Genomic DNA, 16,813 nt, shown 5'->3' on the forward strand with positions numbered 1-16,813 from the left:
TAGAGCAGATTTTGGGTGGTGGTTCTAAAGACGGGGGCAACGGAGCGTTGGGAATGAAAGGGATGGTTGTGAGAAAACACAAGGAGGTGGGACGAAGTGTGAGCATGTGGTCAAGTTCATGGTTAACACAGGGCAGTGATACTGAAGCTGCTGCACAAAGTAACATTTTATTGTACTGGTAGTATTCAGATACTGAAGATTGAGAAGGAAAACAATGTCATATACAATACCATCACCAACATCAGAGTTTCTGTTTACCAAAAAAAAAAAAATCACCTACCTGAACAAGCATTATTATTGGGCCACTTTTATCAAGTTCTAAAACTTCTCCATTCTTGGTCCCAACCAGTATGTGTCCATGTCCCAATGTGATGGCACGTATTGAAGGATTGTCTTCTAAGAGTAAGCCTATAAAAGATTTACATTAAAGCTGAAGGTTTCATTTTGCAAAAGTAATAAGTGATCACCAAATGATACAGCTGTTGGCTAGTCCCCTGACAATAAGAGCAGCCAGAGATGGACAGATGACGATGGTAGTACCATATAGCACCCTTTCCTGACCTCTCCGTGAAGAAAGGATGCAGTGTGTGGGCAGTAAAAGGCTTTTCCAAGGCTTTTCCAATTAACCATGCTATGGCCTTAATTGTCAAAAAGGATGCCTGATTTTTTTTTTTTTTGTATTGCCAAAATAAATGTTTACAAACATTGGACAATCTGTAAATGTATAAAGGCCCTATCAGGCTTAAAGCCCAGGAGTTTAGTCACTTTGTACAATGTTCTAGATTACTAGGGGTTAAATCCAACAAGGTGCATGCCACCTTTTGGCTATATCGCTTTCATTTACAATTTGTATTTTTATGGAGCGCCAGGAGCATGGCTATTTCTATAGTTCCTGAGCTCTGGCTCTGGACCTTCTGGCTTCAGCTCCAGCAGCAGCAGAGTTGCATGTGGCCACTGTGCCTGCTCCTCCCCTCCTCCTGTCCGATCACAGTGCGATCTGTATTAGGTGAACTTGTTCACAAAATACCAATCCTTTTGAAAATAAACTGTGGAGGAGTGGTGGCGGGCAAAGATGTGTGTGTGAGAACATCGTCTCTCCTGTCAGAGCTCTGGGAGTGTAGCAATAACTGCATTCTGAAGCTCTGTAAAACTGTCAGGTGTAAATTAAAGAGATTAGTCCACAAGGTGGCATGCACCTGGTTGGACTTAAGTCCGGTACACACTAGTCTTTTTTTGTGCAATCCCATGGGTTGCACAAAAAAAACCCGACAGCTTCGGTCAGCAGCCGCTGTACAAACCATGTGAAGTTAGACCAGCGATCTCCCCCCGCTGAGCTGTTGTGTTCTGACAGGGGAATGCGGGGGACGCCCCCTCCGCCAGAGCACTCTGATCAGCGATCTCGCTGACCGGGAGTCAGTTGGCTTCTGGTTTTCCAGCAGGCATGTTCGACAGGAGACGTCGGGCAGACCGACATGCATACGGGCAGAATGTCGGTTGGTATTTTTGCACCGGCAAATGTCTCCTGACCTTCTGCCCTTGTGTACTAGGCTTAACTTTCATAATATGCCAGCACATTTTACAAAGTGGCTGAATTTGTGGAGTTCAGCCTTGATCTTAAGAATCAGGAATGCTGCTGCAGTGCTTTTGGTGTACACAAATTGACAATGCTAGCTGTGGCATCATAGACACTCAGGGGGAATAACTAAAGTATGTTAGAGATAATGAAATACCTCAACCCCAATTTCAGAGAGAAAAATCCAGTTAAAGAAAGACTGCAAAGGTGGTCATAGATAAAAAAAATGTAAAAAAGCAGCGCAACAACAACACTGACACAAACACTATGCAGAAAATATCTTTAGGTGACAGCTGAGATAAATGTCCAACAAAATCAAGCACACTTCACTTCTTTTACGGTAACAAAATTACCTTTAGAATTGGAGGAAACAGCAGATCTTTTAATGGCATATGTCTTTAGGCACCTTTCAAACATGTCATCCCAGAGCGCCACAACTCCGTCCTTCCCACCGGAGACAAAGCCCTGACACACACACAGACACAAAAAAGAATGAGTGCTAGTATATAAATGCTATGATATTTTGTGTACCTTAAAGTTTAACTTTAGTCAGAAAATAAAGTCCTGCTATATCATTTCAGGCTGGTCCCTTTTGCAGGTATAGCTATGTAAAACATTACAAATAAGTGCCTATACTATTTAAAATTCAGTAATACACCATCGCACCCTGCTCTGCACATGCTCAGTTGCTCTTGCACTGCTGAATTTGTAGAGGCCGATCTGCTGACAGCCTTAAAGCGAACGTAAACCATCCTATCCTTTACAGCCAAGGAAGCTGCTTCTGTTTGATCTGCAACTGCCATGGTGCTGTACATGTGATTAGTTATGACACCAGACATTCCATAGTTTGACAGTTTGGTTGAGGAAACAAGCAAATGTTATAGCTAGCAATCCTGGCATTACAGGAATGTAATATTTTGAAACCGTTAAATTGATGGGTTTAGTTCCACTTTATGATTTACTGCTGTTTAGGGGCTCTGGGTTTCAGCAAAATGGCAGCCCCCTGCAAGAAGGAATAGGAGCAATGCTGGAGGCAATTTACAGCACACGCTAATTCTGGTAGCATAAAGCCTCATGCACACAGGGCGTTAGAAAAAACAAGCTGCATACCCATGCCAGGAAAAAGTTTCTGTAAAAACTCACTTTTAGTAGCTTTTTGAATTGGCGTTAATGCATATTTAGTTGCGCTAGCTTTTAGCAGCATTTCTCTGCCTCTATTCAAAATCAATGGTCGCGACCCCCACCCTAAAGCACCTTGTTCCCATGTTGATGAGAACAAGGGCCTCTTCCCGACAACCCTGGCCAGAGGTTGTCGGGGTCTGCGGGTGGGGAGCTTATCGGAATCTGGAAGTCAATGAGTATGGGGTACATCTTATCCCTACCCATTCAACCCCCCAAAAAAGTGTCAAAATAAAAACAGTACACAGGTTTTTGACAAAGTAATTTATTAAAGCAACTCCAGCGTCTCTTCTGATTTCTTTTCCCTCCGGCGATGTCTTCATCCTTCGGTTCTTCTCCTCTCTCTGCTGATGTCTTCTTCCACTGCCGGTTCTACCCTCTCCATTGTTTTCTCCCTCTGCTGGATCTCCTCTCCACTGTCTGTTCCCTCTGTTCTTCCTTCGATGTTCTCTCAACGCTCTCTCCCAGTGTAAAGCTAGGGCCACCACTGCTATAGCTATGAGGAGGCCTTGCCCCCCTGTGACGTTGAGGCCCGGGGCATGATGGGTGCTCACAAGGATAAGGTGTTATCCTTGCTTGCGGTGGCGGGTGTTGGTCGATGCAGGTACAGGAAGATAACCCCTCCCCACAGAGAAGTTGATGCGGGACCCATTGGAGATATGGGCTCGTTGATGATATACCATATAGTGAGGGTTGATATGGCAGATGGTGAATGGGTGCACTGCGGTAAAAGAGTTGGCTGTCTTTGAGCTAGCATGTCAGCTTGAGGCCTAGTTAAAGGAATATTACCGCAGTGCTTGGTTTGGATCAATATGCTAATGGGGTGGGGAGGGGGAATTTCCTGCAGATGACTAACGCGCTCAGGTTTTTGACGTTTAAATGATGTTTGTTGATATTTTGTTGATATTTGGTTTATATTTTTGTTACATGTTAAAACTATTATTTTGATTAATAAAAGAGGCTGCTACGGCCACAAAATACTCCAAAAGGAAGGTGTGGTCTCATTTAATGGGAAGGGGCAAGGTATGGAGTTGGGTGGGTGGCACCGTAGCGGAGGTACATCAGTCATACTATATTCATGGAACACAGCAGACCCAGCATTACAGCGGGTGAGAGTGTAGGGAGAACAGAAGGAGAAGACACCGAAGAGAGATAACCGGCAGTGAGAGAAGACAGAGGAGAGAGGAGAACCAGCAGCAGGAGAAGACAGCTGAGAGAGGAGAACCAGCAGTGGGAGAAGACAGTGGAGAGAGGAGAACCAGCAGAGGGAGAAGACAGTGGAGAGAGGAGAACCAGCAGATGGAGAAGACAGTGGAGAGAGGAGAAACGGCAGAGGGAGAAGACAATGAAGAGAGGAGAACCGGCAGTGGGAGAAGACATCAGCAGAGAGAGGAGAAGAACCTGATGATGAAGACATCGCCGGAGGGAGAAGAAATCGGAAGGAGAAGACATGTCGGAGTTGCCTTAATAAATTACTTCCTCATCGACATGGGGATGAGGACAAGCACCCACCTCCCCCCCCCCCCCCACGTTGAAGGCAGGTGGCTCGGTATGGTCCAGGATGGGGGGGGGGGCACTTACTCGCCCCCCCCTTTCCTGGCCTGTTGAGCTGGATGCTCGGATAAGGGTGTGGTATGGATTTTGGGAGAACCCCTGTGGTCTGGTATGCTCTTGGGGGGGAACCCCACATCAGTTTTTTTTCCATTTTGGCGAGGGCTCCCATTGAAGATCCCCAGCGCACAAGCTGCAGAGCAAGTCAGATCATCATGATCCAACTGTTCAAATCAAAGGGCTCTCATAGGGAACCACTTATTTTGACATGTAAAAAAACGCTTGATGAAGCCTATCGCGGCTGTATCCAGCGTTATGCCACGTTTAGCAGCTTTTACCAGCATCAGACGTTTTTACAGCTCTAACAGTAGTCCTCAGAACGCACTGGCCCTGTTTTTTTTTTTACAACTTGGAAACGCTTATGCCACTTGCAGCTCTTAAAAGCATGTGTGTGCATGGACACATAGAATAACATAGAGAGGGATTTTTAAGCTGCAAAAAAAAAACGTCTGACACTACTAAAAGCAGCTGTAAAAACGCCCTGTGTGCATGAAGCCTAATAATTAATGTGGAATGTATGTTCCTTGCTAAAGAACATTATTTTGTATCAAGTTGTTATGGGTAAACTAAAGTTCCACTTTAAAGAGGCAGTCAAGCTTTGCATCGTGTAGTTTTCATGCTGTGAAAAAGCATCAAACCGAACAGCATTGCAGAGCAGCCCTAAGGAGCACCCTGTGTTTTAAGAACATGCAGCAATGACAGATTTCACAAGCAAAGTCCCTAACTCCATTCCCTGCATCCGAGGATTTGGGAAGGGGAATTGTCTGTGTTACTGTCGCCAAGAAGTTTTTTTAAAAGCATGTTATGAATGCATTGTACTTCTTCCTGAAATAGTACAGACTTAATTACAAAGCAGATCTAATTAATCAAGTAATTATTTTTATGTGCTCTAATTAAATGGGCAAGCTGATCCGAAAGGTCCAGATTAGGCTGATCTGCAACCAGAGGATATCCGCTGATCTGCGACTTCAAGTTTAATTGGAGTTTATTTTCCGTCCCCTTTACACAAGGAAATTCTGACTTTGGCTTAAACAAATGAAAAAAATCCCTGAAAGTAGAACTATAGGCAAAACATTTGTTTTTTTTAGTTTGGATAGAGTAAGGAGGGTTATAACACCTGTCAATTTTGGTTTAACCATCTGTGTCCTATTGTGGAAATTTCTCTTCACTTCCTGTCCTATAGCTAAACAGGAAGTGAGGGTAAATTCCTGCAAATTAAGATCATTTCTTTGGGACCCCTCAGGTCACCAGAACTAGTGGCCCCATTGGAAGATTTCCTCCCTATTACTTTTCTGGGGACAACGCAAAACTTGGTATTATCTTTTATTTTCACTTTTAATGATAATGGTAAAACAGGACAAATGGAGAGAGTAAATCTCCCGAACGGGGACACAGACACAAATAATAACTGACAAGCGTTCTAATCAGTCTCCACTCTACCCAAAATGAAAAAAAAAAAAAGAGTATTGCCTTTAGTTATACTCTAAATTGAACGGAAAATACTCCAGCATTCTGTTTTCCATTTAGTTTTTAGAGTAATCAATCTTCTGTCTAACTGAGCCCATGGTGGGTTCTCTTTCATTAGGATGCATACCTGTTGCACATATACAGTTATCCACAAACCTTTCTTTACAGAAGAATAAGTCCCTCCTGAAATACCCACCTGATTCTAAAAGTCATATGTAGTAACGTGGCTCCTTTATTCTAGGGATATCAACTTGCTATATATATTGACACGTAGTGAACAAAGCCCCTGTACACACGGTCTGACATTCTGACAACCAAATCCGTTGGATTTTGTCCGACGGATTTTGTCCAAATCTGTTGCATACACACGGTCGGATAAAGTTGTCGGAAAATCCGATCGTTCAGAACGTGATGATGTAATTTCGTTACGACGGGACTACGTTCAGGCTAGTAGCCAATAGCTTTGGTCTAGGAATTTGATCTGAGCATGCGTGGCACTTTGTCCGATCCGAATTCTCTACACACAATCGGACAAAGTCCGATCGGATCATGTTGTCAGAAAATGTTATAGCCCAGCTGGAAAACTTGGTCCGTCGGAGTATGTCCGATGGAGCCCACACACGGTTGGATTATCCGACAATGCGGTCCTATCGGACATTGTCCATCGGAATATCCGACCGTGTGTACAAGGGCTAAGAGGACACTGGATATAATACTGAGTGGGATCTGCTTTCATTCTTCCATTTGATATCTACTGATTTGGACTTGTTTGGCTTTGTTAGAGAGTATGTTTAGAATTTATATGTAATTACAAAGTAACCTATGTAAGTACATCCATTGGTTGCCAGTCAACCATATACACACAGACTCAATAACAGGACAGCATACGTATAAAGATGTTATCACCTTATCCAATGCGTACATGGCAAATACTGGTCCGTCATGGGCTTTGATGGTTTTAAGCAGCACAATGTCTTTCCAGATATAGATATCTCCAGTGGCTGCACCGGAAAACACCAGTTCTTCTGCCCGTCCATAAGCAACACACATCATTGTTTCTAGTTTAGCGACATTTCCAAATGTTCCTCGTTTTGCAGTAAAGCCACCCCCTGCCAAGATGATGTAGTAGATAACAGTCATTTAATGTAAACATGACACTTCTGGTCATTGAATCTGACCACAGTAATACATTTCAGGCACATTCTTAGTATACATAATGTATACAGAATTTCTCTGTGGATGAAGCAACCAGTTCTTAGCCAACTACTACAAAGTTATTATGTAGTAAAGATATAGTGTGTAAATGATACTTTCCAAGGGGTTTTGCCCAGTTTGGGGATCCCTATGATGTGGCAATAAAGCATGGCCAAGGGAAATGGGATTGCCTGATAAGTTGTAAAAAGAATGAATAGATGAGGTACAAGGATACAGAAGAATGATTAAAAGTGGTTGTATAGAAGGCCATCAGGGCCTGGTGCATTTTAATTTAGGTAGCCCTCAAGAAGATAGGTAGGAATGAATGCATTTGGAATGGGTGTCAATATTGGGAGCCTGTGCATTATGTACTCGTTCATATAGATGGGAGTAGTAGTCTTTGAAGGCATCTGCTACTTTTCTTTAGGGCCATAGGTTTCTTTAGGCCATGAAAGTCACGTAATGCTGAGAGAGATTAACACTTCAAAGCAGGTAACTTAGGCTCACTTAAAGCACGGAATTTAAGCACTAGGGTGGTTTTCAGTAGGGATGAGCTTGAGTCCAGGCCTAACCTATGTTCAGTAAGACCCCTTTCACACTGTAGTGCAGCCGCGTCAGCGGTACATCACTACTAGTTTTAGCGACGCTTTTCGGCCATCTAGCGGGGTGCTTTTAACCTCCACTAGCAGCCAAGGAAAGGGTCAAAAGCACCTGAAAAGCCCCACTGCTGAAAGCGCTTTGCAGGAGCTTTGGCAGCGCTGCCCACTGATTTCAATGGCAGGGGCAGTTTAGGAGCGGTGTATACACCACTCCCACAGTGCCCCAAAGACGCTGCTTGCAGGACTTTTCTTCCTGTCCTGCAAGCGCACTGCCCCAGTGTGAAAGCACTCGGGCTTTCACACTGGGGTGGCTTAAGAGGCACTTTTCAGGTGCTTTACAGTTGCTATTTTTTAGCACTAAAATGCCTGAAGAACACCTGCAGTGTGAAAGGAGCCTACCTCTTTTAGACCCTTAGGGAAACAAAACTGTAATTTATATACAAATACTGTTACTCGTGTGCAGGGTTGAAGGCCGTCTAACCTTCTCCAGCATTTTCTTACAGCCCAGTAAGGCTATCTATTATAGTGACAGGCCAATAGTAAGGCGGGAAGGCTGCATGGGGCGCAGCAGACTTTCACACTACAGGGAGGTATTTCCCCGGATTGCAGGTTCCTTGTAAGCTAAAAGAGATATTTGAAGACATACATTTCTTTTCTATGTCCCTTTGTCAAGACTCGGGTCTGAACTTGGAACCTCTGCTGTGTCTGATCTCTTCTTGCCGAGCCACCTGAAATGCTGGACAGCTCTGTGTACAATTCCTAGAATGATTCTGACATTAACCTTGTTTCTGGTTGAACCTTGAACCCTTTGCTCCTCCCGTGAACTTCATATTAAAGCCATGCCTTTGCACTTCCTGTTTGTCACATTATTGAGCTCTCTCCAGCCAATATCTCACTCCTGCTGCTGTCTGTATCTTCGCTACCACTTATTACTGACCTTTGGCTTGATCCTCGACTATGCTTCTGCTTGATCCCAACCTGTAACTACTTTTTACTGACCCTTGGCTTGTTTACTGGCTACGCTTCTGCTTGCAAGAAAAAGAGGGTTACCTCATTTAAAGTCCCAAACTCTCTTTTGCATATAGATAGGGATGGAGATGTGTGATCCCACATAACTAATTTAAAGTCCCAAATCCCTCTTTTTGTTTCATACGCTTCTGCTTGATCCCTACCTGCTATATGTGCTACTAGACCCCGGCTTGCTCACCTCCCTGTGGAGCGATCCTGAGGAGCATAACCTGGTACTAACACATAGCAAAACCCATCTACACCATCAGGAGCTCTGGTGAACACCGGTTAGTACTAGACCCCGCACCTCAGGTGAGCCCACATCATCCACCAGGTTTACCTGCTTGTATACCTATCATGCTGGTCAGTGGGAGTCTCTCTTTTGCTATAGCTTCTGGGTCTCCAAGTCTGACTCCTGTCCGTGACACCCTGCCGGAAAACCGGGAAACCCCCACTCCCTGTTCTGTCTGACACCATCACCATCAGACAGAAATTGAGGGAAAACCTCTCAAATGGGAATACAGACTGCAATAACAACCTGATAGAAGTTCTACATCTTCCTCTTTTTACTTATAAAAAAAAAAAAACTTTCCTCTTCTCATTTGTACAAAATGGAGTTTCACATGCATGAAGCTTTAATTAAAAAACTGTATTCAATGATTCACATCTTTCAGTTCCCCTGAACAAAAGATCATAACTGGAAATGGAAATCAGTTGTAAGAGCTTATTGATTGGCTTTGCGTTTTGAGTTCCACTACAATTTCAATTATTTGGTCACTTGCAGCCATGAAACCGTGGGTAGCTGACTGCAGAGCCTGTTCAATTACATGCAATCATATTTTCCAACACAACAGTGCCCAGCATCTGAAGTACCAGAGATCCCTAAAAAAGCTTTACCTGTTTGTTGCCAGAACTTGATGTGCTTTATGCCAACGGTAACCAGTTTATCAGTGTGATGTGGATTACATTTCACAACAAAAATTTTATCCTTGTGCCCTCTGCAGAAAATAAAATACACAATGTAAAGTTATACATTAGACAATACGGTCCTACTATCTCAAATGAATTAAGAACAAAGGCCATACTTTATAAAATGGAGAAATGGCAAAGATGTATTCTGGAGCTCCAGTGCAGAAAGTGACGGGAGTTACAATATTTTATAGTTCAAAGCAAAAATATGTTACCAGCACACCATAGATTTTTAGAACGGGTCCAAAAACTTTATTCAGCGATCACATCGTAATAACAGAAGCAGCGTTTCAAAGCCTTGCAGGACACCTTCATCGGGTATGAAGAGGTCCTGTGAGGCTCCTGTTATTACGATGTGATCGCTGAATAAAGCTTTGGACCCGTTTTGGAAATCTGGGGTGTGCTGGTGACATACTTTCGCTTTTAATTTTTTTGGTTTCCAATCGAAATGGGTTGCTGCAGCACCCATTCATATTCGTAGAGATATCGCAGGAATGCGTGTGTTGGGAATCGTGTCTCCAGTCTATCACGGTCTCCTAATGCATGTCCCCAGTCTCCAAAAACTCCTATGCCATAGTCTATGACAGTCTCCTGCAGCATGATTAAGGTCCACACAGGGCTGAAATATGTAAGCAAGGAAGGACACTTGTTTTTTAATCCTGTGTTAAATAAAGAAGTATTGTGATCCCACTAGTATGTGCCAGTCCACAACTTCAGTCTCCTGCAGCATGTCTGCAGTCTCTGGCCATCTCTTGTATTATGTTCACAGTCTCTCACCATCTCCTGTATCATGTCTACAGTCTCTGACCATCTCTTGTATTATGTTTGCAGTCTCTGACCATCTCTTGTATTATGCTCATAGTCTCTCACCAGCTCCTGTATCATGTCTACAGTCTCTGTCCATGTCTTGTATTATGTCCAGTCTCTCACCCCCTCTTGTATTATGCCCACTGTCTCTGACCATCTCTTGTATTAGGTCTACAGTCTCTCACCATCTACGGTATCATGTCTGCAGTCTCTGACCATCTCTTGTATTATGTCCACAGTTTCTGACCATTTCTTGTATCATGCCGATAGTCATTGACTTCATCCTATTGTGTGTCTGCTGTCTCTTAATAATGAATATTCACTGAATTTTATATGCAGCACTTTGGTGATGGCGGGGGCCCCACTTGAGGCACCCCGTTTCTAGAAAGTTGAGGACACCTTGTATAAATAGTATAGAGTACAAAACATTGTTCACACATAAAAATTATCATTTGTATTATATCTACTGTACTAAAGAAAACACACAACATACCGGGTTGTAGCAATTTTCTCTCCCTTCTTCCAGTCCCAGTATACAATGGTATGATTATCATCCAGGCCAATCGACACCAGACATTTGCCATCGGCTGAAACACATGTACAGATTGTGAGACTGAATTCAAAGAATCAGACAGGTGGCACTAAAAAGAAAGCCATGAATACATGTAATCTACAGTGTACAGCAGGGGTGCCCAACTTTTTGACCTTCCTGGGCCACATTGAAGAAGAGGCATTGGCCCACACATGAAATACACTAACAATAAGGATAGCTGATGAGCAGAAAAGTTAGGCAGATCAGAAGTTAAAGATCACTGATATAGATAATGTACCTAAATGAGTAATATAACTTCATGTTTTTTTGTAATATATTTTATCAAAGTAAAAGAGGGCAAGATAAAACTAGTACTGTAATGCATCAATATCTGGTTCAAAGAATGTAGTAAAAATTCTCAATTAATACTTGAGGTGCTCATCACCAGATATTTTGGTTCTAATTTTGCCCTTCGAGTGCTTCATCCTTGAAAATAGTTGCTCACATAGGTGCTGCCAAAAACTGATGACATGAATAAGGCGTGATTGTAAACTACTTCTTCGACCACGTGTTCGCCAAGTATAAACGTATTTTTACCATAAAACTCCCCCCAAAAAATATTAATTTTTAAGTTTTCGATTTTGTGTAGAGCCACATTCATAGCACTCTTGGGCAACAGGTTGGGCACCCCTGGTGTAAAGTATATATTTTACTGGTCAAGGATCCGTCAATAAAGGAAAAAACATGTCTATCTATAAAGATCAGCTATAGTGAATTACAGTATACACCTGGCATCAGACAAAAGGTGGACTTCAACAGTGAACTGATAACACTTGTACAAGAGATAATTAGAAGATCCAATGAATTCTTCTTTAAGGCATCCATTCTCAACCATGCTTCCACGGAACCCTAGGGTTTCTCCAAAGATTTCTAGCTCTCTAGGGTTTCGTTGAGCTGTGGTTGACTGACCTGTCATTTGATGGTCCTGCATAGTACCGGGGGCCAACACTACTTGGCAGAGTCAACGTCATAACATTATGGATCCCATAAGGATGGCATACTGACCAATGCCAACCAAGGTAATAGAAATTTTTCCCACTGACCCCCAAAGGATTGGTTTTAGCAGAGGTTCCCCAAAACCTAAAAATGTATTAGGGTTTCCTCAAAGCTTAAAAGGTTGCCTGGTTTAAGGCATATGGAAAGGGTTATTAAAATCCTATATAATCTGTAACAAGTTAATGTAATTTCAAAAGGCATTTTCAATATGTTTATATCTGCAGCCTCCATTAAAATAACATCTGGTGATCCTGCCATAAAGGCACTTCCAGAAACAAGTTGTCAACTGATGGGTTGCAGTCAGTGCTTAGCCAAGAATTATTTGCCAGGCTCCTTAAATTTTCAGATTGGCGTTTGTTGTGCCAGGTGGTGCGTACAGGGCCACCCATGGCTCGAATTTGTCAAAATCAGCTGTAATCTATCAAAATTCAAGCCACTTATGGCCAGCATTATACTGTCCTTAAATCTCAGTAACCCATGTATAACTGCACTACAGGTGCTCCATTGGTTTTATGCGGTTATGGAACTCAACTTTGTTCTAGATTCCCAAAGCAACCTATAAGATTTTACTTCTTCACTATTAAAAACAAGGAGATGAAACATTGTTGATGATTGGTGATTATGAGTTGCTACATTTATTCAAAGGAAGGAAACATGGACTTTAGAAGCACATCCATAGCAATAAAGTACAAAATAAACTTTTATTTTTGTTTAAAATTCACATTATTGACATAATATGTTAAAAAAAGAACATGGTGTTAGGTCTTTACGACGCTCGCACCACCTAACACAACCAACTATTACCACAGTGAAACAGATCGATCAATAATGATTCAAATGAAGTGATATCAATAGGAGGAACAGCTGGTTGGTGGTAGAGACATAGTGAAGAAAACTGCTCTTTACAGATTGCTTAATTGTGTAATACAGTAGCCCTGACAATTCTCATTCAAGCTATTTCAGTAAGGGGCTCATTTACACGGCAACACAGTGCACCGACGCATGCGCAAGTTTGTGCAGCGCTGCATTTTGCAGCTCATTAATGCTGACACAACTCAACGCAACAAAAAAATAAGTACTGTCTACATGTTATTGCAGCAGGACGCCATACACAGAACACAGTGCATTGTGCTTCTCTGTGTTTAATTGCACATGCATTGCGGGGGTGTGTTGGGGTGTAATTCAGGATGAATGGCACCACAGAAAAACAATACACAACAAATGCATTATTCTGATTGCAGAACCCCATACAGTTACCTGAACACAACATTTGTCTCTATAGAAGGCCAAGTTCACCTTTTCTGGGAAAAAAAAAAGGATGCAGTCAAAAGGCCCCAGTAGCTAATGAAAAACTGTGCAGAAACGCTCATTTATTTTATTGACATACCTGTAGACCATTTGAGCTCCCCTGGATGTCTGGGCGAAACCTCCCCCCTTCAATGTTGCTTGGACGGGAAAACAATTGGACACTCCCTCGCCGCATTACAGGAGTGAAAAACAACTGTTTTCACGTCCTAATAACTAGACAGGACACGGGGATTGCTAACTGAGAGTTTTTTTGGCCAGGCTACAGGTATTACAATAACATTAATAAATATTTTACAAAGCTGCACTGTTTTTTAATACCTACTGAGGCCCCTTGACTGCATAGGCTATTTTCTGTAAAATACTAACTTATCTTTTAAATAAAAAGAAAGCAGCAGTTAAAAAAAAAAAAAGAACATTTCTGCATTGCCGGGTTTTATTTTCTAAATACAGGTTAATAAATGACTCATAATTTGCAGCTGCAAGCCGTCATATAGCTGCAAAGTGTGAGACTGCACTGTTCACTTAATTATAGTACTTTGTGTTTCTCTAAAGGTTCAATCTTTGTGGTTACAGCCACTTTAGACCATACAGAGAAGTATAATTCATAGCTATATGTACAGTATCTACAAACACGGCTTTCTAAGGAACATGTTCAGGACATCCACCACGCCCCCTGCCCCTCCCCCCTCGCCAAACCGCATCAAATGTTGAGTGTGGCCAAATTCCACTAAAAAGGTCTTAAAGGGGTAATAAATACCCAGAGTGCATTAGATACAGAGTGCAGAGTTCAGAGTGCTGAGCTCAGGGGTGCGCTACACACACAGTGCAATGTAAAGGGGTGCGCTACACACAGAGTGCAGTGTTCAGGGGTGCGCTACACACAAAATGCAGTGTTCAAGGGTGTGCTACCTATGTACAAAGTGCTGAGCTCAGGGGTGTGCTACATACAGGGTACAGAGTTCAGGGGTGCGCTATATATACAGAGTGCAGTGCTCAGGGGTGCGCTATATATACAGAGTGCAGTGTTCAGGGGTGCGCTACACACAGAGTGCAGTGTTCAGGGGTGCGCTATATATACAGAGTGCAGTGTTAAGAGGTGCGCTATATATACAGAGTGCAGTGTTCAGGGGTGTGCTATGTACAGTGGGGCAAAAAAGTATTTAGTCAGTCACCCATTGTGCAAGTTCTCCCACTTAAAAAGATGAGAGGCCTGTAATTGTCATCATAGGTATACCTCAACTATGAGAGACAAAATGTGGAAACAAATTCAGACAATCACACTGAAAGAATTTATTTGTAAATTATGGTGGAAAATAAGTATTTGGTCACCTACAAACAAGCTTTCTGGCTCTCACAGACCTGTATCTTCTTCTTTAAGAAGCTCCTCTCTCCTCCACTCATTACCTGTATTAATGGCACCTGTTTGAACTTATTATCGTTATAAAAGACACCTGTCCACAACCTCAAACAGTCACACAGTCCAAACTCCACTATGGTGAAGACCAAAGAGCTGTCGAAGGACACCAGAAACAAAACCTTATAGACCTGCACCAGGCTGGGAAGACTGAATCTGCAATAGGCAAGCAGCTTAGTGTGAAGAATTCAACTGTGGGAGCAATAATTAGAAAATGGAAGACATACAAGACCACTGATAATCTCCCTCGATCTGGGGCTCCACACAAGATCTCACCCTGTGGGGTTAAAATGATCACAAGAACAGTGAGAAAATCCCAGAACCACACGGGGGGGGGGGGGGGCTACTGAATGACCTGCAGAGAGCTGGGACCAACGTAACAAAGGCCACCATCAGTAACACACTACGCCGTCAGGTACTCAGATCCTGCAGTGCCAGACGTGTCCCCCTGCTTAAGCCAGTACATGTCCGGGCCCACCTGAGGTTTGCTAGAGAGCATTTGGATGATCCAGAAGAGGATTGGGAGAATGTGATATGGTCAGATGAAACCAAAGTAGAACTGTTTGGTTGAAACACAACTCGTCGTCTTTGGAGGAGAGAGATTGCTGAGTTGCAACCAAAGAACACCATACCTACTGTGAAGCATGGGGATGGCACCATCATACTTTGGGGCTGTTTCTCTTCAAAGGGAACAGGATGACTGATCTGTGCACATGAAAGAATGAATGGGGCCATGTATGGGGAGATTTTGAGTGCAAACCTCCTCCCATCAACAAGGGCATTGAAGATGAAACGTGGCTGGGTCTTTCAGCATGACAATGGTCCCAAACACACCACCCGGGCAACGAAGGAGTGGCTTCGTAAGAAGCATTTCAAGGTCCTGGAGCGGCCTAGCCAGTCTTCAGATCTCAACCCCATAGAAAACCTTTGGAGGGAGTTGAAAATCCATGTTGCCCAGCGACAGCCCCAAAACATCACTTCTCTAGAGGAGATCTGCATGGAGGAATGGGCCAACATACCAGCAACAGTGTGTGACAACCTTGTGAAGACTTACAGAAATCATTTGACCTCTGTCAATGCCAACAAAGGATATATAACAAAGTATTGAGATGAAATTTTGATATTGACCAAATAATTATTTTCCATCATAATTTGCAAATAAATTCTTTCAGCAAACAGACAATGTGATTGTCTGGATTTGTTTCCACGTTTTGTCTCTCATAGTTGAGGTATAACTATGATGACAATTACAGGCCTCTCTCATCTTTTTAAGTGGGAGAACTTGCACAATTGGTGGCTGAATAAATACTTTTTTGCCCCACTGTACACAGTGCACGGTTCATGGGTGCGCCATACACAAGAAGAAAGTGGAGATCACAGACCACATAACGCCCCCCTCCCACTCATGACCACACAGTACCATGGGCACCTGCATCTCCCATTTTCCTATCCTGTGGGACCTGTTTAAGAGATCAGATCTGTGGGAGCTGCTGGGAGAAAAGCTGTCACTTGTAAACACAGAAGCTGGAAGGAGAGGGTCGGACAATACAGGCAGACCTTGTATTTTACCACCTGCTTTAAAAGAAACTATTCATGTAAAAAGCTTCATATTAAAGTGGTTGTAAACCCTTACAAACCACTTTGACCTACAGGTAAGCCTAGATTAAGGCTTACCTGTAGGTCCAAGAAATATCTCCTAAACCTATACGGTTTAGGAGATATTTGCCCGAAGACAGGCACCGCTGTCTACGGCGCATGCGCCGTAGACAGCGGCGCGCAGGCGCACTGAGCGCGGCATTTCCAACAACGGAGCGACGTCATCGCGGCTCCGCCGAATGACAGCGGCGGAGCTGCGAGACCCCACCGAAAAGATGGATGCGCCGGACTACAGGGGACAGCGGTGACATCGCTGGCTCCTGTGTCAGGTAAGTGACACATAATGGACTACTATGCAATGCATAGTAGTCCATTATGCTTTGCCTTTGCAGAGAATGAAAGAGGAAGTAAACCCATCAGGGTTTACTTCCTCTTTAACTGTAGCAAGGTCCCAGGCCTCCTTTGATTTAATGAGAGCCTCCAGGACCAGAGATAGCTGA

General features: G+C 43.1%; 1 protein-coding gene across 4 annotated transcripts in view; it reads right to left on the reverse strand.

The window, feature by feature from the left end:
- The window catches only part of EML6 (EMAP like 6), a 295,572-nt gene that overhangs the window by 101,209 nt on the left and 177,550 nt on the right, over positions 1-16,813 (reverse strand). For all 4 annotated transcript variants that reach the window (XR_013276589.1, XM_077485543.1, XM_077485540.1 and 1 more), the window contains exons 16-20: positions 10,901-10,994; positions 9,529-9,629; positions 6,737-6,939; positions 1,927-2,038; positions 281-408 (exon numbers count right to left, since the gene is read on the reverse strand). Coding sequence is in view for 3 of the 4 variants with exons in the window: in XM_077485543.1 (XP_077341669.1) it covers positions 281-408; positions 1,927-2,038; positions 6,737-6,939; positions 9,529-9,629; positions 10,901-10,994 (638 nt within the window). In the remaining variant the exon portion in view is untranslated. The remainder of the gene's footprint in view (positions 1-280; positions 409-1,926; positions 2,039-6,736; positions 6,940-9,528; positions 9,630-10,900; positions 10,995-16,813) is intronic.

Source organism: Lithobates pipiens, unplaced genomic scaffold, assembly GCF_037356315.1.
Source record: "Lithobates pipiens isolate NorthernLeopardFrog02 unplaced genomic scaffold, aLitPip1_a1.2 Scaffold_18, whole genome shotgun sequence".
In the NCBI taxonomy this organism is placed as follows: Eukaryota; Metazoa; Chordata; class Amphibia; order Anura; family Ranidae; genus Lithobates; species Lithobates pipiens.